This window comes from Macaca mulatta, chromosome 16, assembly GCF_049350105.2.
Source record: "Macaca mulatta isolate MMU2019108-1 chromosome 16, T2T-MMU8v2.0, whole genome shotgun sequence".
Classification (NCBI taxonomy): domain Eukaryota; kingdom Metazoa; phylum Chordata; class Mammalia; order Primates; family Cercopithecidae; genus Macaca; species Macaca mulatta.
In genome coordinates, this window is record NC_133421.1 from 65,717,709 (window position 1) to 65,741,207 (window position 23,499).

At 44.3% G+C, this 23,499-nt stretch overlaps 2 protein-coding genes across 3 annotated transcripts; both read right to left on the reverse strand.

Moving 5' to 3' along the window:
- Positions 1–3,553: 3,553 nt before the first annotated feature.
- LOC706063 (keratin, type I cuticular Ha4) lies at positions 3,554–7,736 on the reverse strand. Its single transcript, XM_001105340.5, has 7 exons — positions 7,328–7,736; positions 7,142–7,224; positions 6,493–6,649; positions 5,454–5,615; positions 5,237–5,362; positions 4,840–5,060; positions 3,554–4,029 (listed from the first exon to the last, which is right to left on the reverse strand). Exons 1-7 carry the CDS (start codon positions 7,673–7,675, stop codon positions 3,942–3,944), a joined length of 1,185 nt encoding a protein of 394 aa, XP_001105340.4. The 5' UTR covers positions 7,676–7,736; the 3' UTR covers positions 3,554–3,941.
- Positions 7,737–19,419: 11,683 nt separating this feature from the next.
- Positions 19,420–23,249, reverse strand: LOC706173 (keratin, type I cuticular Ha1). Of its 2 annotated transcripts, none has more exons than XM_001105558.4 (7): positions 22,899–23,249; positions 22,617–22,699; positions 22,111–22,267; positions 21,153–21,314; positions 20,934–21,059; positions 20,537–20,757; positions 19,420–19,865 (listed from the first exon to the last, which is right to left on the reverse strand). In XM_001105558.4, the coding sequence occupies exons 1-7, from the start codon at positions 23,244–23,246 to the stop codon at positions 19,712–19,714; spliced, it is 1,251 nt and encodes a 416-aa protein (XP_001105558.3). In that variant the 5' UTR covers positions 23,247–23,249; the 3' UTR covers positions 19,420–19,711. The 2 variants fall into 2 exon arrangements, with proteins under 2 accessions (XP_001105558.3, XP_014975131.3); XM_015119645.3 differs by having other exon boundaries at positions 20,537–20,753; positions 20,930–21,059; positions 22,899–23,246.
- Positions 23,250–23,499: the final 250 nt, after the last annotated feature.

Consider the following 23,499-nt stretch of genomic DNA (forward strand, 5'->3'; position numbering starts at 1 on the left):
ATTTGAGACAGACATGAAAAAACATGGAAATATAGCTTCTTCTCTCAGCATCCCATAGACCCTGTTCTCTTTTTAGTCACCAGGAGTCTCCCCGCTGCTTTAACAGTAGGTTTGTCTTATTCTCACCGTCCTTGTCCTGGATGCTACTGATAACTCTTTCATTAAAGCTCCAAATTCTTTTGACTTCTGTGTCATTTAAGGTGCTTCTCCACTTCTCTCTCAAACTGCTTATAAACAGATGTCATCTCTGTCCTCAAGATCTGGCAAAAGCAAGGCTGAACCTCACATCAAGGACTTTGGAGAGCCCCAGGTCAACTCTACGGTTTCTATCACTGGTCCTCAAGGTTCTTCTATGCCCTGCTAGCCTCCATTGGACAGTCTTAACAATTGATATAGCTCTAATTATCATCTTTATTTACCCAGCTCTCTGACATCTCCCTCATATCTAGTCATTCTTCTCCAGGTCTCTCCAATGGAGACTCATTGTTGTTTCATTTTCTCAGGCTGAAAATCTTCAGACCCATAGTAGGTGTTTGTGATGGTTAATTTAATGTATCAACTTGACTGGGCCAAGGGATGCCCAGATAGCTGGTAAAACATTATTTCTGGTTATGTCTGTGAAGCTGTTTCTAAAAGAGATCAGCATTTGAATCAGAAGAGTGAGTAAAGATCACCCTCACCAATGTGGGCAGGTGTCCTCTAATGTGGGTAGTCAAATAGAACTAAAAGGCAAAAGAAAGGCAAATTATTTATCTCTTATTGACCCTTAAGGGAGAAGCAGGAGAGGGTCTGGAGAATAGGCCAGGTCAGTAGTAAGCTATGCTGAGAAAAAACAGATACAGGCACCTCAAAATGGAACTCAGGGGCTAGTTCCACAAACCCTCTCCAGAGCCGTCATTGTTTCTCTTACACTCAGTCCTGCACTCCCAATGAGAATGGAGCTGAGCTGGGACATCCATCTTCTCCTGCCCTCTAACATCAATGCTCCCAGTTCTTGAGGCTTCAGTCTCAAACCAGGACTCACACCATCAGCCTTCCTGATTCTCAGTCCTTTGGGTTTGGATTGGAACTATACCACTGGCTTTCCTGGGCCTCCACCTTGAAGACAGCAGATTGTGGGACTTCTCAGCCTCCATAATCACATGAGCTAATTCCTCATAATAAATCTTTTTCTGTGTATCTATATATAGCCTACTGTTTCTATTTCTCTGGACAACCCTGACTAATACAGTGTGTGATCAGTACTAGTTTCCTTCCTTCTCTTTCCATTGTTCCTCTACCTCTACTCAGCTTCCATATTTAAGCCATGCCTCTAAAATCTACCCCTCTTCTGCCTCACTCACCTCCACTTATCTCAGTCTTTATTGTCTCTCACCTACTAATTGATCTTCCTTCTATTTCATCCAGCTTCTAGGACTCCTCACAACCCAACCCGTACACAGCAGCCAGACACATCATATGGCAAACTCCCTTACAAGAAAATCTCATGCATAATCATTCAGAGCACTGCCAAACATGCTCCTACCTGATTACCTTGCAGTTTCATCTCCTATTACCACACTTACCCTCTGTTCTAGGCTGGGAATTGGGTTGTCAGTTTCTAAACAAACCTTATAACTCCTCCAGGCAAAGTTCATGCTCAGGAAGTTTCCTCTTCTCCGTTTTGTTGTTGTTGTTGTTGTTGTTGTTGTTGTTGTTTTTTAAGATGGAGTCTCACTCTATCACCCAGGCTGGAGTGTAGTGGCGCGATCTTGGCTCACTGCAACCTCTGCCTCCTGGGTTCAAGCAATTCCCCTGCCTCAACCTCCTGAGTAGCTGGGACTACAGGTGCGTGCCACCACGCCTGGCTAATTTTTTTTTTTTCTTTTTTTTTGTATTTTTACTAGAGATGGGGTTTCACCGTGTTAGCCAGGATGGTCTTGATCTCCTGACCTCGTGATCCACCCGCCTCAGCCTCCCAAAGTGCTGGGATTACAGGTGTGAGCCACTGTGCCTGGCCAAAACTTTCCCTCTTCTATGGCCTACACACACCCATCTGACCAGGCATTTCCCAGCAAACTTTATTTCAGAATTATGCTAATATCATACAGTAATCGTTGATTGAAGTTGAAACTATGGGAAGTATATAAAGTTTTAATAACCTCGTGAATTTTCATTAGTTTTACTCTTCCTTATTTATTCCACTTACAGTATTCCATGGTTTACATAGGCTTTAATTAGGTGACGATATTGCCTCTTCTGAAGGGCCTGCAGTCAACAAGACATTCTCTCACACCTCTGAAATTCATAATTCTTTATCTATTCGTTTCTTGAGCCACACTGATATTTGTCTATGATGACTGTAGCTTTGTCTCATGCACTCTAAACTGTAAGACATGCTGTGGGCCGAGACTGGGATTCACTTATTTGTGTTTCTCAGTACCGCCCACAGTATCCAGCACAAACAGTAGATGACTGATTGTAGTTGCCTCAATCAGATAGGATTAAATTAAATGGATAATTGAGATGGTGGCCTATAAAATTGAAAGCTTTAAAAATTCAGAGATGAGGCAAGTGGGGTGTGGAGTAAGATTAATGTTTTGGGGGAGATACTTAATGAACATTGGCCTTTCTTGGAATTACAGAAAATGAAATGATAAAGAGGCTATGGAAGAACATTATGGATAAGAGCAAAGATCTAGGGGAAAGAATAAACTTGAAGAGGGGAAAGATAAGGACTGCATTTAAAGGGCCTATTTGGAGGACAACATGTCAGGTATAACAAGTGGGCGGCAAGATGAACCAGTTTGGGAAAAATACGTTTTAGTCCAATTAAACATGATGTAATGACCTGATACCAAGTGAAACTGTCGTATGTGCAACAGAAAACCTGGAAACCAAGCTGAGAAGAGAGAGAGATGTGGGAGTCATCAGCATAGAGGGGCTAGTTCTACATGAACAGGGACATAGAAAGAGCAAGACGGAGGGCTGAGAATATAGGTGTTTCCTTCATTTGGGACAAAAAGGGGAAGACAGCTAACAAGACAACAGAGAACAGGTAATTAGCGATATTTCAAGAAGACCCAGAGTGTGCAGGGTTGTGGAAATCAATGAAGGTGCGTTTCAAGGGAGGAGCCGGTATCTATATTAGCAAGGCAGGAGTAGCAGAGAGGTTGAGAGGAGAGAATCACTGCTCTTTGAACAGTTTCTGTAGAAGCAGTTTCTGTAGGTTCTTCAGGCAATTTAGGAGAAAGAGAAGCAGAACATTCTGTTCTGATGAGGGTGAGAGCCAGAGATAGCAGTGAAGTTTGGGGAGGATTTGCAAAATTGCCAAGGGCCCTGTAGTCAAGGCAAGGCAAGCATGGGTATTGAAGGCCAGGTTTCCTGCATGGCCTACCCTGGGTGGGAGTCTCCCAAAAGAATGTCCTTCCCTGTCTACATCAGTGTTTCTGGTGAAGCATAAAGGCTTGGCTCAGTCATCTAATTCATTCTATTCTCCTAATGAAGGGGTATTTTTATGAAACAGCCATGATGAGTAATTTACAATGCATGAATATGAATGAGAAACATTTACTATGCCACAGAAATGAAGTTTATTGGGAAGTAAATGAAGTCTTCTCCTTGCATTCCAGAGAATGCCAAAGAAGAAAGGAAAACAGGAAATGCAGTACGTTCAGGAAACACCCTAAAGTAGTAACTGGAGCTCAGATTACAGGGAGTTGAACGTCTTTAGAAACAAAGAGGCTCGACCCTCAACAGGAAGGAGTTGTCCAGACATTGGAAGTTGATGATGTGTGTCTTTGCTTGGGTGGGGAAAGCTTTTCAGCATTCTAGAAATAACATAGTAGGCAAGATGAGGTTTCTTGATGTCAGCTGAGCTCCAGAAAAGTCAGGACTTGAAGATCTTTCCTGTGGTTGATCTAAATGGCTCTGTAGATGCCTTCAAAGAGGATACAAGCTTTTCAATTACAGCAACACTTTTGAGAGGTGCCACAGGGTCCACAGGAGTTGCCACTAGCATTGGTGGTGGCGCATGGGTTGCAGGGGAGCCTAGAAGGACAAGGAGGTTTAGAATGGCTTTAGGAGGAAGTTTTAATGTACATACTACCTTGGGCTTAATGACACAACGTATGAATTCTCAGTGGTTGGAGTTAGTTGGAATCAAGTTCTTTTTGTTTTGTTTTGTTTTGTTTTTGAGACAGGGTCTTGCTCTGAGACAGCTGGAGTGCAGTGGCGCAATCTTGGCTCACTGCAAGTGGGAGCCAAGGCTCACTTCACCTCCCAGTGTCAAGTGATTCTCTTGCCTCAGCCTCCCAAGCAGTTAGGATCACAGGCATGCGTCACCATGCCTAGCTAATGTTTTGTATTTTTGATAGAGATGGGGTTTCACCATGTTGGCCAGGATGGTCTTGAACTCCTGACCTCAAGCGATCCACCCGCCTCAACCTCCCAAAGTGATGGGATTATAGGCATGAGCCATTGCACCCGGCCAGAATCAAGTTCTGATTACTACCAAATGCTTCTCTCTCTCCCAGAATGCCATGTGCAGAGGTGGAAAAACTGTCCTTTTCAAATATATTATCTCATACACTTGAGGTCTCCTGGAACTTAATGTGCCTTCCACAAATGTTATTCCTAAGACTGGCCAGCTCCTACCACCACTCCTCCATTGTTAGCCCCCTGAGGCAGGGGCTCTTCTCTTCCCTTTGGCCTCCCTTTGCTTAGCTATCACAGATCACTGGACACACACTACACAGTTAATGTGTGTTGTCTGACTAGTTGAAAATATGGCCACCATTTGTGTGCCTACCATATCCCACTGTACACATTCTTCCCAGACATTCTTTGCCCCATACTCACTTGCAGTCCTCGCTCTCCAGGAGGCTCCGGTACGTGTTGATCTCACACTCTAGCCGGGCACGCACGTCCAGCAGCACCTGGTACTCCTGGTTCTGCCGCTCCAGGTCACAGCGGATCTCCGCCAGCTGCGACTCCACGTTGGTGATCAGGCTCTGCACCTGGGACAGCTGGGAGCTGTAGCGGGCCTCGCTCTCCGTCAGTGTGTTTTCAAGAGAGTCTCGCTGTGGTGGGGAAGATCAGGAATGTCAGAGAGCTGCTCCTTCAAAGGGTTTCTTCATAGGATTCCAAGGAAGTCACAAGCTCCAAGAGCTAAGGAAAGTGTGTGGCCCCAAACACATCCCTGGGACTCTGTCTCCCAACTTCTCATCGCTCACCAGCAGGGCTGAACAATACACACCAGGTTGTGCTGGGCCTGCAGCTCAATCTCCAGGGCGTTGACCGTGCGTCTCAGCTCGATGATCTCTGCCTGGTAGGACTGCAGCTGCTCTGCGCTGGATACCACCTGCTTGTTCAGCTCCTCGGTCTGAAACACCCAAGTGGGGAAAGGATCAGACCCTGCCTCCGGGGCCTTGGGGCACCTCGGGTCCTGAGTGGCCATGTGCTTAGATGCCCACCTGCGTGGCGAACCATTGCTCCACTTCCCTGCGGTTGGTTTCCACCAGGGCCTCATACTGACTCCTGGTCTCATTCAGGACCTGGTTCAGGTCCACAGCAGGGGCAGCGTCCACCTCCACGTTGAGGCGGTCTCCAAGCTGGGAGCGCAGGGTGTTGACCTCCTGATAGAGAAAAGGGAAACAATGAACCTACGGCAATGGATCTGCCATTTTCCTGCTCCAGGAAACTGAGCACAATACTGCCCAAAAAGCACTGAAAGGAATATTCTGATCATTTCCAAAGAGTGACACACACATTTTATAGCAATAAACACCAACAGGGATCACATCAATTGTTGTCCCATAGAAACTGAAACCTTACACCTTCTACAAGACTAAGTCTAAACTCCTTGGCATATGCAAGTCCTTCCTCGCTTCCCGTCACGTCTTCACTTTCACCACACCCTTGGAGGTACTGCATGCCCAGCCATACCCAGATACACCCTGCCCTGCCACTTCTGTGTCTTTGTTCAACCTCTTCCCTCAGACTGAAACACCCAAGTACTGAAATCCTCCTCTTTGCATCTGAGAAGAGTTCCCTATCTCCTCTTGGGCAGCCTGGATTATTTCTAGAGGATACTGCTTGTACATCTCAAATGGTACTTGTTTCACTCTGTCTTGTTTACATCACTGTGTTTATATGACTGTCTTTCTATACTAGACTGTGAGCTCTTTGAAGAAAAGGGCCATGTCTTATTTCTTTTTTGTCCCTCCATCTCCACCACCAAATTCAGGACCTAGAAGTGATGAGCAGAGAGCAGGGCTCAATGAATGATGCCCCCCCTCAGTAATTCCAACACCTGCCTAACCCTCACCCAGCCACTGGAGAATGAGCAGCTCACTCCACTCCTTGATATGGATGTAGCACCATCACTCTCTGAGAATACCTTGAGTTCCTCAGAGAAGGGTCCCAGAACAGGGATCCAGACAGTAATCATCTCCTGATTCCCAGTGCTAGTAGCTTAGCTCTGAGGCCTGCTTTTGTGAATTTGTTTCATACCTCCTCATGGTTCTTCTTCAGGCAGATCAGCTCCTCCCTCAGGGACTCCACCTGGGACTCCAGGTCGGACTTGCAGAGGGTCAGCTCATCCAGGATCCTGCGTATGCTATTGATGTCCGACTCCACCAGCCGCCTCAGGGACTGCTCTGTCTGGTACCTGCATGCATCAGAGTGGGAGGATAAGTCAGAAAAGAAAACCACCTTCCCCTCTCATGTGTTGTTTGGGTAGAATTGGCCTGAATCTTCTTGAACTTACACAGCTTTCTGCCTCTTCTCTTCCATATGTTTCAGTCAAGCTGTCCATGGAGAGGCTGGAGAGGTTCCCTGACTCACCCTAACACCACGAGGAGCCCACAGGCACGCATGAGATGAAGTGTCTCACTGTGCTCTCAGTTTTGTTAGCTAATATACCATCAAATCAATTCCCAAAGAACAATTCATTTCAATCTCTGAATTTTGTGGTTTAAGAAACACTTCCAAAAAGACCAGTATAGACCAAAGAGCAGGCAGCTCATGAGTCTAGGTCTCTGTTTGAAACTGATTTTACATAACCAGCCCTAGGAGGAGAAATGGCTTTCTCCTCTCTTCCAGGCAATAGTAGGTCCCTAGGGCCATGAAAGAACCATAGGGACCTTGAAGTTCAACATACTTGCTTCTGAAGTCATCAGAGGCCAGCTTGGCATTGTCAATGTTCACCACCAGCCTGGCATTCTCAGCCTTGGCACACAGAATCTGAAAAGAAATTTATCTCATGAGGTACACTTGAACTTGAGAATGTCTTACTGTTCAAAGAGAGCCAGCTGCTGCTGGCCCCCCACGTGGCCAACCCCCTCACCTTCTGCTGGAGCTCCTCGATGATCGTGAAGTAGGACTGGTAGCTGGGGCACAGCAAGGGCTCCTGCTGCTGGGACCGCTCCCGGATGAGGTTCTCCAGCTCCGCGTTGTCCCGCTCCAGCTGACGCACCTTCTCCAGGTAGCTGGCCAGGCGGTCGTTCAGGAACTGCATGGTCTCCTTCTCACTGCCATTGAAGGAGCCCTCGCAGAACCAGTTGCAGTTGCCCACATTGGCAGGGATGTTGCAGGCCCCAGGCAGCGTGTGGCTGTGGCAGCTGGGGGGCACACAGGGCCGGGAGGAGCAGCTGGTGCGGCAGCCCAGGCTGGGCAGGCAACAACTGTAAGACATGGTGCTGGGACAGGTAATGGAAAAGCAGGTAAGCTGCTGGAGGTGGATGTGGGCAGGTTTGAGTCTCTCCTTCCTCTGCGGTCCTTTTATACTATTAACGGTGGGTGGGGGCTTGGCATACGGCATAGTTTCCTTTCCTAATGCTTCAGTTAATTTTTCTCCAAAATATGCTAGTTAGATGCTTCTAAAGAGTCCCCCCTCAACCCATAAAATTATTCCATTCAGCTTATGTCACACCAGGCTCTTCCTGGGTGCTAGTGGTTGGTGAAATCAGAGTTTCATCAGATGGCTTCATAGGAGATAGAATCATCACAGCCCCAAAAGGCTGTCCGCATTACTCAGAGGGGAGGACATCCAGGGACATGGGGTGGAGTTGTTTGGGAATCAGGGATTCCTCACCCAGGAGGTTCCGCCACTGTTCTTTCTCCCCAGAGAGAGAGCTCTGAGAGAGAGCTTTGAGAGTTACTCTTCCAGGTAACTCTTTCCTCCCACATTCATCATGTTTCAGCATTCAATTTGTTTTTATAGCAGAAACTCAACCTGTGTTCGCTGAAAGGATCCTGAGCCTTACTATTGGTTGGGGTTTAGGGAACTTGCCAGCACATGGAGAGACTGAAAACAACGGCATGTTCATGGTTGAGAAATGAGAAAGTAAAATGGAAACCAACTGAATGGATGGAAATATACCTAAAAGGGGGCATCTGCAAACGGCAGCCCACAGGTCAAGTTTACCCTGCTGCATTTTTGTAAATAAAGTTTTTGTTTGTTTTCTGTTTTTTTGAGACAGAGTCTCACTCTGTTGCCCAGGCTAGAGTGCAGTGGCACAATCTCAGCTCACTGCAACCTCCACCTCCCGGGTTCAAGCAATTATCTGCCTCAGCTCCCTGAGTAGCTGGGATTACAGGCGCCCACCACCACGCCTGGCTAATTTTTGAATTAGTAGAAACGGGATTTCACCATGTTGGCCAGGCTGGTCTTGAACTCCTGACTTCATGATCCACCCACCTCGGCCTCCTAAAGTGCTGGGATTACAGGCGTGAGCCACCCCGCTCAGCAGTAAATACAGTTTTAATGGAACACAGCCATGCCCATTTGTTTAGCTATTGTATGTGGGCTGCTTTTGTGCTACAGTGGCAGAGTTGTGTAGTTGTGACAGACTATAGGGTCCACAAAGCCCTAAAATTAAAAAGTTTGCCAACTTGTACTGAAGCAACAGCCTCTCTAAAGATGAGCAAGAGTAGAAATATCTAGAAGAAAAAATATGCTGGAAACAGTCTGGAACAGTGAGAGTTCAGATGGCAGCACTGAAGCATGAATAGGAAGCATAATACCGCAGACTCACCAGGAAATGAAAATTGGAACAAGGTGCTCAGAGATATCTTTGTATCCATAGTGGCTTTTTCTCAAGTTCTCTGGAAATTTCTATCATCTTATTTCTAGACTTGCTCCTCTTTCTAGAGTATTAACTCTCCTAGAGGTATGACTCTGCCAGCCTAAGATGCTTCCAGGACAAACCACAGTGCCCATGAGAATGCAGCTTTACTCTGTTGTCCCTACAAGTAGACACTGTCTCTGATAAGTGTGCTTCTCTCTATCACCTCTGGGATCCAGTTACCCTTTGACTCTTCCATAACGTAGGGAGCCTCTCTATTGCCCAGTAATCACTCTTAACAGAATAGCCTTCCCTACCTCACTTCTTTTCCCTGTCACTCTACCTTTCCTTTGTTCTGCATGGAAACAAAGTCATGTTTCAGAAAGAAGTCCCAAAAGATTATTTGTGGAACACAATACAAATCATTTAAAGAAGAATGCATCTGAATTTCAAAGGCAGCATGAGAGGAGCAGAAAAGTACATCTTTGATTTTATGTATTTGTTTCCTCTTTTAGTCTATCTAGAGGTTTGTAAATTTTCTTTATCTTTCAAAAAATCTCTTAGTTTCATTGATTTTTTGCTATTGTTTTTCTAGTCTCTATTTTTATTTATTTATGCTCTAAGTTTTATCATAAGTATCATAATAACACTTAGAGCAAAAAGTGTTATTATATCCTTCTTGCTGCTAACTTTGAGCTTAGTTTGTTCTTTATCTTTTTTAATTTTTTAAATTTTAAGTTTTGTAGGTACATAGTAGGCGTGTGTGTATGTTTACATATAAGTTTATATACATATATATTATATAAAAACTTTCCTCTTAGTACTGCTTTTGCTGCATCCCATAAATTTTGATGTGCTGTGTTCTCATTTTCAATTGTCTCAAGATATTTTCTAATTTCTTTTTTGATTTTTTCTTTGACTCATTGATTATTTAAATGTGTTTTTTAATTTCTACATATTTGTGTATTTTTCAGTTTTTTCTTATTTCCATTCTAGTTTTCTAGTTTCATTCCATTGTTGTAGGAAAAGACACTTAGTATGATTTCAATCCTCTTAAATTCGTTAAGATTTGTTTTGTGACCCAACATGTGAGAACATTCTCTATCCTGGAGAATGTTCTGTGTGCACTGGAGATTATGTATTCTGCTACCACTGGATAGAACATTTTGTTTGTTAGGTCCATTTGTTCTATAGTATTGTTCAAGTCTGTTGTTTCCTTGTTGATTTTCTATCTGAATGTTCCATTCATTATCAAAAGTGAGTTACTAAATTCTTCTATTATTGCATTGTCTATTTCTCCCTTTGGTTCTGTCAGTGTTTGCTTTATATATGTTAGGTGCTCTGATGTTGGGTTCATATATTGTTATGTCTTCCTGGTGAATTTTTTCATTATTATGTAATGTTCTTCTTTGCCTTTTGTGACAGTTTTTGCCTTAAGGACTATTTTGTCTAATATAGAGGTACAGCCATCCTGCTGTCTTTTGGTCACCATTTGTATGGAATATTTTTTTCCCCATTCCTTCACTTTTCTGCCTATACATTGTCTTTAAATCTAAAGTCAGTCTCTTCTAGATAGCATGTAGATAGAGCTTGTCGGTTTTTTGAAAATCCATTCAGCTACTCCATGTCTTTGGATTGGAGAGCTTTATTCATTACATTTCAATAAAGTATTGATAGGGAAAGACCTAACATTGCCATTTTGTTAATTCTTTTGTCTTTCTCAGAGTTCTTTTGTCTCCTTTTCCTCTCTTGCTGACTTCCTTTGTGTTTCATGGATTCTTGTATTCTATGTTTTTATTCTTTTTTTTTTCTTTTGTGTATCTACTGTAGGTTTTTTTTTTGTGGTCATCATAGGGCTTATATGAAACAACTTATAGTTATAACTGTCTATTTTTAGCTGATAACTTTCACTGCATACAAAAACTACTCTTTTGCTTCTCCCACACACATATTTTATGTATTGGTGTCATGATTTACATCTTGTTATATTGTGTATCCATTAACCTATTTTTATAGTTATAGTTATTTTTAATACTTTTATCTTCTAAATTTTATAGTAGAGGGCCAAGTGTGGTGGCTCATGCCTGTAATCCCAGCACTTTGGAAGGCCAAGGAGGGCAGATCACCTGAGATCAGGAGTTTGAGACCAGCCTGGCCAACATGGAGAAACCCCGTCTGTACTAAAAATACAAATATTAGCTGGGCGTGGTGGCAGGTGCCTATAATCCCAGCTACTCAGGAGGCTGAGACAGGGGAATGGCTTGAACCTGGGAGGCAGAGGTTGCAGTGAGCCGAGATCACACCACTGCATACCAGCCTGGGTAACAAGAGTGAAACTCTGTCTCAATAAATAAATAAATAAATAAATAAATAAATAAATAAATAAATTTTATAGTAGAATTAAAAGAGTGATTTACCTACCACCATTATAGTATTATAGTATTCTATATTTATCAATATATTTACGTTTACCAGCAAGTTTTATACTTTCACATGCATTTATATTACTGTTTAACATCCTTTTGTGTAAAAATTAAACAACTTCCTTTAACATTTTTTGTAAGGCAGGTTCAGTGATGATGAACGACCTCAGCTTTTGTTTATCTATAAAAGTCTTTATCTCTCCTTCAGTTTTGAAGGATAATTGCGCTGGGAATGATATTCTTGGTTGGCAGTTGGTTGGTTGGTTGGTTGGTTGGTTGGTTGGTTGGTTTTCAGCATTTTAAATATATTATCCCATGTCCTTCTGGCCTGCAAAGTTTCTGCTAAGAAATTTACAATTGCCTTATGGAGGTTCCCTTGTACATGATGTCACTTTTCTCTTGCTGCTTTCAAAATTCCCTCTTTGTCTTTGACTTCTGACAATTCAGTTATAATGTGTATCACTTTGATTTCTTTGGGCATCTTATTTGGGATACCCTGGGCTTCCTGGATTTGGCTGACAATGTTCTTTCTCTGGTTTCAGGAGTTTTGAGCCATGATTTCTTTTAATAAGTTTTCTAAACTTTCTCTCTCTCTTCTCCTTCTGGATCTTCCTAATGTGAATGTTGGTCTGCTTGATGATGTCCCATACATCTCATCTTCACTCTTTTTTATTCTTTTTTCTTTTTGCTCCTCTGGATAATTTCCAATGGCCTGTCTTTGAGTTCACTGCTCCTATCTCCTGCTTGATTTAATGTGTTATTGAATTCCTCTATTGAATTTTTCAATTCAGTTATTGTATTTTTCAGCAGCATGATTTCTGTTTGGTACTTTTTGTATTTTCTGCCTTTTTGTTGAAAATTCCCACTTTGTGTATTGTTCTCCTGGCCTTGCAGAGCATCTTTATTATGGTTATTTTGTTTTTGTTTTGTTTTGTTTTGTTGAGACAGAGTCTCGCTGCGTTTCCCAGGCTGGAGTGCAGTGGCATGATTTTGGCTCACTGCAACCTCCACCTCCTGGGTTCAAGCATTTATCATGCCTCAGCCTCCTGAGAAGCCGGGATTACAGTTGCGCACCACTGCACCCAGCTAACTTTTGTATTTTTAGAAGAGATGGGGTTTTGCCATGTTGGCCAGGCTGGTCTTAAACTCCTGACCTCAAGTGATCTACCCACCTTGGCCTCCCAAAGTGCTGGCATTACAAGCTTGAGCCACTATGCCCAGCCTATGATTATATGGTTATTTTGAATTCTCTATTTTGAATATATGTTTATTTCAAATTCTCTTTCAGGTGAATTGTGTATCTCTTTCATTGGGGTCAACTTCAGGAGGTCTATCTTGTACCTTTGTTTAGGACATGTGTCCCTGTTTCTTCATTATCCTTGGATCTTTGTGCTGGTGTCTGTTCATTAGATAAAACAGCCACTGCTCCCAATCTTCATGGACTGGTCTTGTATGGAGAAGACCTTCACCAATCAGCCCAGCCAGAGATTCTGGGGACCTCTCAAATTTTTGTGCTAGTCCAAACCACCATCTTTGCAGCCTCCAGGTATGTTGAGTATGGCTAGTTTCCATCAGCACTCTAGCACAGGTGAGACAGAAGCCCAACCCTGATATTGTCCACAGAAAAGTCAGAATATTGGACACAAGGTCTAACTCTTTCTCTCTCCAGGGAGAGCCTGGGACCCAGGGTTTTTCACTGACTCGCTCTGAACTTGGCCAAGGGAGAGGGCTGTGGTGAATATTCATGTGCTAGTTCAAATTGCCCTCTTTGTTCTCGATGGCTCCTAGATGTCTGGAGTATGCTGGATTCCATCTGCATTCTAAGACAGTCAAGACAGAAGCTAGTGCATTGGCAGCCCTCAGAAAAATCTGAATGCTCGATGTATGGTCCAGTTATTTCCTTCTCTCCCTGCAAAGAAGTTGGGAGCTGAGGCTTTCTTCCTAACCATATGACACTATGCTGAGAAAACAGGGATTCTTGTGATAGAGTATCTTAACATCTTTCTACCAACTTTGATTTGACTGGTTTTACATTCATCCAGGATGCAAAAGCCTCTCAAATTCTTACTAAATTTCTCACAGATGGCCGGGCGCGGTGGCTCAAGCCTGTAATCCCAGCACTTTGGGAGGCCGAGACGGGTGGATCACGAGGTCAGGAGATCGAGACCATCCTGGCTAACACGGTGAAACCCCGTCTCTACTAAAAAAAATACAAAAAACTAGCCGGGCGACGTGGCGGGCGCCTGTAGTCCCAGCTACTCGGGAGGCTGAGGCAGGAGAATGGTGTAAACCTGGGAGGTGGAGCTTGCAGTGAGCTGAGATCCGGCCACTGCACTCCAGCCTGGGTGACAGAGCGAGACTCCGTCTCAAAAAAAAAAAAAAAAATTCTCACAGATAAAATTTATCTGAGTATTATTGTTGAATCAGTGTGTCCATGATGGTGAGGAGGGTCCAGGGCTGCTTATTCCCTCATCTTGCTGATGTCACTCTCCAAAAAACACAAATTTGAAATTAAATGACCGGGATTTACATCCTTACATATGATATGAGCTCAGAAAAGTTCGTTCCCTTTTTTGAGTCTTGTTTATCTCATCTCTTGAATTGAAATAATAATAATGCTGCCTACCTCATAGTTATTGTTTTGTTTTGTTTTTCAAAAGGTAAGGTATTGTGTGTGAATATGTTTGGGGGAGGGAGTGATGATGTTTATTTCCATAAACTTTATTGTTCCTATTGTTGACCTAAGTGGCTCAGATGAAGAATTTTGTGAAAATTCTACTTTGTTAAACAGACAAATTGCCCATTGCCCATCACAACCCGGTGGTGCTCAAACTTCACCCACTTACCTTGTAAGTACTAGGGGCACAGAACTCTATTCATAAATTAACCATCAAAATGCAAATGTTAACCTTAACTTAGTGGCTGAAATAGGAATTTGGCAGATAACCATTACCTCTATCTTCTCTACTAGGTTCCTGATCTTGTGGGTTTGGTTATCTTATTTGGGGTAGTTCTTGAGGCGGATAAGTTCTCCACATGAAACTGTAATACCACCGAAGCCTCTCTTCTGGTACTGGAATTGAAATGGGCTCTAGTTATCCTCTTGGAATCTTCCAGCCTTATAGCTCTGTGCAAGCATTTGTAATAAGGATAATAATGGCAGTGTTGTTGTTGATGATGATTCTGCCATTTCATCAAGGCTTATTAGATGCCAAACAAGGCACTAAGCACTTTGGCACATGTCTCATTTGATTCTCCCAACAACTGTATAAGGTTGGCCTATTATTCCCATTGTTACAGATAAAGAAACAAATGGGGAAAGGCTCCAAATTTGCCCTAGATACAGGCAATAAATGGTGGAGCAGAGATTTGAACAATTCAGGTCTATGACTCCTGATCATGAACACCTAAACATAATACAAAACCTTTATATTTGGCACAGAGGTTTCTCTGATTTGTGAGGGAAATATTCATTGCTTCCCATCACCCCTTACTTTGTAGTTTTTCTTTCTGGTCCCCTCTAGGGCCCTGTTCCCCACTCCTTCATACTCCATCATTCCTCCAAAGGCTTCTCTGCCCAAGCCTTTGGACACCCAGCTAATCTCTATGGTACTTCCCTGAACTAAGGCCAAGTCTTACTCATTTACTTTTCTCCACAGGGAAATAATCATCCTTTTGCATAATTGATCCAATCTGGAAACTAGATTGTCTTTTCTGAACATCTAAGCAAATGAAAATGCACAATCACATGACCTAAGTGATTTAGAACTTGGAAGAAAGACTACCCTTCTAACCATGAGCTTTTAACCCTGTAAAAGTTCATCTCAGAAGTAAATTCAGTTTCCTAGAATCAAATAATTCTAAAGCTAGAAGGACCTGAATTTATGGAGGAGAAAACTAGTGCCCAGACAATAAGGTAGTAAGGAAATGAATATCAATCTATCACTTTCTAGTCAGATAGTCTACTAGGTACCTTTGCATATAGTATTTCATCCTCACCCCAGAACCTGAGTGTTCAGATTCCATTTTTGTCACCATGTAGCAGAGATGAAGAATCTGAAATGTTGGGAGGAAATTTAACTCATTCAAAATGACACAAGTAAGCAGGCTCCAGTCGGCCTGACCCGTCACATTTATTGTGAGTTACAGACACGAGACACTGACCTAGGCCAGGCTGTGACAAAACATAACAGCTGGGAGAAAATGCAGAAGAGAGATCATAGATTCCAATACCAGCTATGAGCACACAGACAAGACACACCTAGGCTTCCTACTCATCGCTTTACTCCTCAGCAAACTGGGAGTTTAAAAAGTAACAAATCCCATCTGGACACAGTGGCTCACGCCTGTAATCCCATCACTTTGGGAGGTCGAGGCAGGCAGATCACGAGGTCAAGAGATGGAGATCATCCTGGCCAACATGGTGAAACCCCGTCTCTACTAAAATACAAAAATTAGCTGGGTGTAGCGGCAGGCGCCTGTAGTCCCAGCTATTCGGGAGGCTGAAGCAAGAGAATTGCTTGAACCTGGGAGGCAGAGGTTGTAGTGAGCCGAGATTGCACCATTGCACTCCAACCTGATGACAGAGTGAGACTCCATCTCAAAAAAAAAAAAAAAAAAAAAAGAGTAATAAATCCCACAAACTTATCATGGCATGGCTTGGCTCCTGGAAGTAATGGGATGTGCTTGCATAGAGGAAAATGCTGAGCACTCCTGGATAGCCTGCTGTTCTGCCTGCAGATGCTAACAGCAGCCTTAGGCCTCAAAAAACTCATATGATGGCTTTAACTCCAGATGTAAGGATGAAAAAAAAAAAAAGTGCCTTAGCTCTATCCCAAAGTAAACATAAAATTTGCAGGGAAACAGAAAGGAAAAGAAACAGCAAAAATATCCAGGCGATAAGCATAGGGAAAAGTCAAAGGTCGGAGAGTGGTATATCCTGCCAGCTAAGAGTTTAGACCAAGATAGTTCAGGAGGCAATAAAACAGGTCACCAAAGAGCATCAGACATGCCAAATAGCCCAGACAACTGAAAAAGGAGCTGCCCTCCCACCCATCACAAGAAGGGCCTAGGGCCAAAAGGAATCAAATAATGCTGAGCTGACCATACACTCCTGGTGCAGAGCTGGGTTTAAAGAAGAAAGAATTTATGGTGTGAAAGACAATAGGACAATAAGCAAATCCTGCTGTTGAACCTAAAGCCAAAAAGAAAAAGAAAACGATGATACTTTTTTTACTCTTAAGAAGTTTAGCTATACCAGCAATAATAAAAATTGTCAATAATCCTAATAAAAATATGTGGTCTACAAAGTGTTTCCATAGACAGTTTTCCATGCTTCCTTTGGCAAGTTTATAAAGTAAGTAGAGAAGACATGGTTACCTCCACTTTGCCTTTGGGGAAACTACAGCTAGGAGAAGCCACATGTCTTATCCGAAGACACAGAGCTATTAAGGGTGTCAATGTCAGAACTAGAATCCAGGTTTTGGTAAGTGAGTCTCAACCTGGCTTTTGGAGGCTCATCACCTGTAGAGCTTCTAAAACTCCCAGTGGCAGGGTTGAATCCCAGACCAATTAAATCAGACTCCCTGAGGGCAGATTCAAGCCTCAACAATTTTTTAAGTTCCCTGGGTGACTTCAAACACAGCCAAGGCTGAGAACCACCGTCCTGCCATGTGTCTGATGATGATGACAGAGCACCTGGAAATAATTTGAAAGCCACCTGGAAATGTTTAAGGGGAGGTATAGCTACAACAATTGAGATTTTTATGGTTTAAAAAACATGGCAGAATTTACAGATCCTATAAATGTTGCCTCCGGCCAGAATTTTCCTTTATTCCAGGATGCCGTCTCTAGTCAAAGCATGTTTAGAAATTTCTGTTTTGTTAATGTCCGTATCCTTTTAATATCCAGTTTGCTGATAGCAAACCTTTGGTCTTTGAGGATAGGTTTGACTTTTTTAAAGCTGTCCAAAGAGAAACCTTGTGAGTGATGTAGACAATCAAGTTGGATCATTTTTAAAACCACCTTCATAGGATTGTGACACATAATTGAATCTAAAGGCAGTTCCTGAAGAGACTTGCCAAAAATTAGTGGGAATCTGTGCATAGGGTACAACAATGTGGATGTACTTAATGCCCCTGAATTGTACCTTAAAAATTGCTAAAATGGTAAATTTTATGTTGTGCATATTTTACCATAATAAGAAAAAATCAGAGGGCTGGCAGGGTTGTGTTCCTCTCTAAAGGATCCCGAGGAGAATCCTTGCTCTTTCCAGGGTCTAGAGACGACCTACATTCTTTGGCTCATGACGCACTTCCTCCATCTTCAAATCGCAAGGACAAGGCAAGTTCTTCTCACATCGCGTCACTCTGACCTATGTCCATAGTTTCCTCTCCCTCTCACTCTCTTCTGCCTCCCTCTTCCACTTTTAAGAGCCCTGAGTCCACCTGATAATCCGAGATAATCTCCCTATCATAAAGTCAGTTGATTAGCAACTTTTAATTCCCTCTGCAACTTCGATTTCCTTTTATAGGTAATCTAACATATTCCCAGGTTTCAGGAATTAGAACATGAACATTTTGGTGAGAGATGGAGGGGACAATTATTCTGTCTACCACAGGAGCTATTAGCAGTACTTTTGTATTATTGTAAAATAATATACTTAAGCAGGATGTGGAAAAAGGAAACAAGCAACATGAGAGAGACCGTCTGGACTGAGCTTGACCTTGGGTTTGGAGGAAATCACAGACACTGGGTGAATCATAGTAGAGACAGAATTCCAGGTCAGAGGCTTCTCACAAGCCACGCAGCAAAGCACGAATCCAAATCCATCCTGGAACTTGAGTTTTAAAAAGAAGAATCAAGGGAGAAATTATGGTGGAGAGAATCATTGCTTTATCAAATATATATACAATTTCAATTCACTTGATCATTTTAGGACACAGGACTATGTTTCACCCAAGTGGAGTCTGATTCCTGCTAGGAAAGCCTGGTGTGCTGGGAAAAGTCAGAGACCTCTGATCCCTTCAGATCATAATGGCCCTCTGAGGTTTCAGGAAGTCTATAGTTAAGCACTTTCATGGGTCTTCATGAGAGTCAAAGAAAGATGCCCTTTCTTGATATACACTGATGCCATCGGGCGCCAGCATTGTCCCTTTCAGTACTCAGAGTTCCTTGTAGCACCCACCAGCTGTTCACAGTGCCAGGGAACTGGGCCTTACAATAGCACCACTCGGGGACTAGTTTTATCCCTTTTAAAAAATTATAAATAAGTTGCGGTCAGGAACTGCGTCTTTCTTCATGTGTCTCTCCCCAATCCACCACCCAGCGTCTGCACAGAGTAGCTATTCAACAGATACTGGTTGGATTGAATTGAGAAAGGCCAAAGGATCAAATAAAGAGTTGATGGGGTCTCTAAGACCTGGAGTCGAGGAGGGAAGAGAGGAGCTGGAAGCCCAGGCTGATAATGATTGACCCACACAAGGGAAAGGAGGAATTCTTGGGCACAGGAGGGCAGGTCAGAGGGTCTCTTCACTGGGAAATTCCTGGACCACCAATAACCCAGAATAATACAGCACTGAACCCGAAACTCCCACTGGAAGAAGATGAGTTTTCCAGAGCTTCTTTCCAGCCCACAGCTCATGCCTCCTCCATTCAGATTTGGATACAAGCAGCTCTGGGAGATGTCCAAGTCAGAAGGAAAAATCCAAGAACGACCAGGGGGAGATAGGGACTGCAGCACTCAGCCCCTCCACCCTCCTTCCCACAGGCCTGCCTGCCTCGCTCCTGGGTCCAGGGCACCAGATTCGCCATCTGCCCCCGAGGCATGAAACTGCTCTGGGATCCAAGAGTCAGGCCATTATATGGCCTGTCTTTCAAGTGGCTTTTTACAGCTTACTCAGGTGATGAGCACGTTGAAACAAATGAATACAAATGAAAAAGGCATCTGCTTTGCCAAGGAAATGATATTTATTAGGAGGTTAAAAGGGAGGGCCACGGGGACATCAGAGAGTTCTCTGGGTGAGCATAGGAAGGAACAGACCCCCAGGAAGGAAAGGGTGAGCAGGACAGTCTAGAGTAGTTGGGGAGGCTGCAGGCTTTGGGTAAGTTTCTTGGCTGCCTTACGGGGGCCACTCCAGCCATGCAAATGATGTTTTCAGGCCCCTTTTGTTAAACCAGAGCCAGGTCACAGCTCTGCAGTCCTGGGCCCTGCATCCTTGCTCCTCCGGCATTTCCTAGGTTCTAGCGCACGAAGGAATTGCAGGGCCCACAGCGGGGGCGTGGGGCACAGGGTGTGCAGGGGGCAGGAGGAACGCAAGGTGTGCAGGGATTGGAGACACAGGGTCCGATGGACTTGCTGCACGCGTTGGTCGTGGCACAGGGATTGCTGGGCAGACTGGAGACAAAAGAATGATGTGGAAAGGTGAGTTAAGGAAAATTTTAAAATCATATGCCAGAGATATCCCCAAGGGTAAGAATGCCTGTCAGGACTTGGCCTAGCCTAGAACAGAGAAGGCACAGGCTCCCCTGCTACAAAGATAGCTCACATTGTTCATGGTCTCCCTGCCATAGAGCACCAAGGTAGACAGAAACTCTGAAACTCTGATGTCTACTCTCAAATCCGTTCATGCCAAACTGATGACATGGGGTTGAGTCATTTACCTTCTCCAAGCCCCAGTTTACTTTCCTATAGATTGGAGGAAATACTGATCCAGCCCACCTGGTGGTAATTATAAGATCAAATCAGGTAGTCTATGGAAATGTACCCACTAGACAATACGGTATTGTAAAAAGTAAGGCATTGATCACATATCATGCAGTCATGCATATTATCACAGTAGAATGCAAAGACTTGGCAGTGCAATTTCAGTTTGTACATCAAACAACTCTTGCTACCAAACCATTTATGTTTTAAATGATGGCCATATTATATTGTCTGAGTTCTGTTTGAGCATGTCTAGTGTGAAGGCATAATTTCCTTTCCAAGGTATGCAATCTTTGCATTGTGTCTGAGTATTACACTCACACGTGCACCGCTTCATCAAATACATCTGCCCATGTACTCACTTGCAGTCCTCGCTCTCCAGGAGGCTCCGGTACGTGTTGATCTCACACTCTAGCCGGGCACGCACATCCAGCAGCACCTGGTACTCCTGGTTCTGCCGCTCCAGGTCACAGCGGATCTCCGCCAGCTGCGACTCCACATTGGTGATCAGGCTCTGCACCTGGGACAGCTGGGAGCTGTAGCGGGCCTCGCTCTCCGTCAGTGTGTTTTCAAGAGAGTCTCGCTGTGGTGGGGAAGATCCAGAATGTCAGAGAGCTGCTCCTTCAAAGGGTTTCTTCATAGGATTCCAAGGAAGTCACAAGCTCCAAGAGCTAAGGAGAGTGTGTGGCCCCAAGGGCATCCCCAGGACTCTGCCTCCCAATTTCCCATTGCTCACCAGCAGGTCAGAACAATACACACCAGGTTATGCTGGGCCTGCAGCTCAATCTCCAGGGCATTGACCGTTCGTCTCAGCTCGATGATCTCTGCCTGGTAGGACTGCAGCTGCTCCGAGCTGGATACCACCTGCTTGTTCAGCTCCTCGGTCTGAAACACCCAAGGGGAGAAAGGATCAGACCCTGCCTCTGGGGCCATAGGGTGGGCCTTGGGTCCTGAGTGGCCACGTGCTTAGATGCCCACCTGCGTGGTGAACCATTGCTCCACTTCCCTGCGGTTGGTTTCCACCAGGGCCTCATACTGACTCCTGGTCTCATTTAGCACCCGGTTCAGGTCCACAGTGGGGGCAGCATCTACCTCCACGTTGAGACGGTCTCCAAGCTGGCAGCGCAGGGTGTTGACCTCCTATGGATGCAGAAAATACAAGAGTTACTATGCTCAGCAAAGAATGGACTCTAAGGAATGGCATTGCTTGTTGAAGCCCTGTTGGTCTGTTCTCTCAGAACAGAAACTTTGAGTGGAGCAGTCTGTGACAGCTCAAGGCACTCCATGTGGCATAGCCCCCTCCCCACCATCTGCTGTGCCATGGCACTTGGCTTCAGAAAAAAATCCCAAAAGTTTGCTTGGATGCCACTGAAGGATGGACTAATTGAGGTTCAACTTTCCCAGTTTACAACTGGCTGTGAGGACCTCAGCATACAAAAAAAAAATAAAATTGGCTGTGCAATTTCAGACCGTATATCAAAAAACTCTTGTTGTCAAGTAAGAGATAAGAGCATATCATGGCCCCTCCCAGGAGAGAGAGGAAGAAGCTCACAAACACTATTCGCCAATACTTTGAAAGAGTAGAGACTCACATTTATAAGGTTTGATTTTTTTTCTTGGTCTTTGGCAAAAAAAAAAGACTTTGCAAAGCAGTAACACTGCAATGCTAGGACTCATTCTATAACTATTGACCAATTTCAAGCACATGGAGCTGCTCTGGGCAACTCAAAGAATGTGCTAGTTTAAAGTGAAAGATGTTTCCTGTCTGGGAACATGAACAGGTCTTATCTCTCTCCAATTTTTCTCTTGCCGTGATGTTTTTAAAGGAAACCCTCAGCCTTGTACTCATACTCTGCATTCTGCTGCCCCTAATCACTAAAGCTACCCTGAGTCAGAGGCTGAGACAGGTTTGTGCATTTCTCATTTCTAGTCTCACCTGCTCGTGATTGCTCTTGAGGCACAGCAGCTCCTCCTTCAGGGACTCCACCTGGGCCTCCAGGTCGGACTTGCACAGGGTCAGCTCATCCAGGATCCTACGCAGACCGTTGATGTCCGACTCCACCAGCTGCCGCAGGGACAGCTCAGTCTGGTACCTGCACAAGGAGCGGGTCAGAGCACTACTTGGTAGATCTTCAACACTCACAGGAATGATTTTTGATAACCTCATGTGCCTTATCTTTCCACTTTCTGTAATGAATAGGCCCAGGAGACAGAGGTTTCTGGAGGCTCCATCAATACCCAATATTCATCCCAAAACAAACAGATTGATGTCAGTCCTCATCTATTTTTGTGATTTCTTTGCTTGGTTCTCCCCAATCCTCTGCAGAATCCTTCACAGCAAGTGGGTAGATCTGTTTTTCAGTACAGCCATGGAAATCCCTTTTCTGTAACTAAAGATTAAACAGAAGAAATGGACACTAGTGCAAATTCCGAACAACTCACTTGGTTCTGAAATCATCCGCAGCTAGCTTGGCGTTGTCGATCTGCACCACAAGCCTGGCATTCTCGGACTTGGTACACAGGATCTGGGGAGTGAGAGGTGGCTTAGTGAGGACTGAAAATAAATATGACATCATCAACTTTTTAAAAATGACTTAAAAAGACATTTTGAAATAAAAGAGGAAGCAAGAATTATGACAGCACAGAAGCAAGAAACACACTTCTCTATCACAGACAGAATCACTGCAAACTCTCTTGCTTGGAGATGACAGCAATGCCCCTCACCTTCTGCTGAAGCTCCTCGATGGTCTTGAAGTAGGACTGGTAGCTGGGGCACAGCAAGGGCTCCTGCTGCTGGGACCGCTCCCGGATGAGGCTCTCCAGCTCCGCGTTGTCCCGCTCCAGCTGACGCACCTTCTCCAGGTAGCTGGCCAGACGGTCGTTCAGGAACTGCATGGTCTCCTTCTCGCTGCCATTGAAGGAGCCCTCGCAGAACCAGTTGCAGTTGCTCACATTGGCAGGGATGTTGCAGGCCCCGGGTAGGGTGCAGCCGTGGCAGCTGGGGGGCACGCAGGGCCGGGAGGAGCAGCTGGTGCGGCAGCTCAGGCTGGGCAGGCAGAAGTTGTAGGGCATGGTGCTGGGAGGGAGGGAGTGAGTGCCTGGCTGAAGACAGAGTCTAAATTCTCCAAGCCACAGAGCTGTGGGTCTCCTTCCTCTAGGGAGCATTTATATCCCACTGCAGAGGGTGTGGACACAGTATGTAATGTCTTTTTTCTTTTTATTTCTTCACTTCTTTTCAAACGCCCTTTCCTTCAGTCTGTTATTTGCCTTCCTCAGAAGAGTCCCTTGTCCCATAAAATTCTTTACTTGGGCTTCTTGCTAAGTC

What these genes read in the sequence shown, in the direction of transcription:
- LOC706063 (XM_001105340.5), bottom strand. Translation starts at nt 7,675, where the DNA reads ATGTCTTACAGTTGTTGCCTGCCCAGCCTGGGCTGCCGCACCAGCTGC. An exon ending in AGCAATGGTTCGCCACGCAG is followed by an intron (nt 5,363 to 5,453) that starts GTGGGCATCTAA and finishes TGGGTGTTTCAG; the next exon opens with ACCGAGGAGCTGAACAAGCA. An exon ending in TGCAGGCCCAGCACAACCTG is followed by an intron (nt 5,061 to 5,236) that starts GTGTGTATTGTT and finishes TCCCCACCACAG; the next exon opens with CGAGACTCTCTTGAAAACAC.
- LOC706173 (XM_001105558.4), bottom strand. Translation starts at nt 23,246, where the DNA reads ATGCCCTACAACTTCTGCCTGCCCAGCCTGAGCTGCCGCACCAGCTGC. An exon ending in AGCAATGGTTCACCACGCAG is followed by an intron (nt 21,060 to 21,152) that starts GTGGGCATCTAA and finishes TGGGTGTTTCAG; the next exon opens with ACCGAGGAGCTGAACAAGCA. An exon ending in TGCAGGCCCAGCATAACCTG is followed by an intron (nt 20,758 to 20,933) that starts GTGTGTATTGTT and finishes TCCCCACCACAG; the next exon opens with CGAGACTCTCTTGAAAACAC.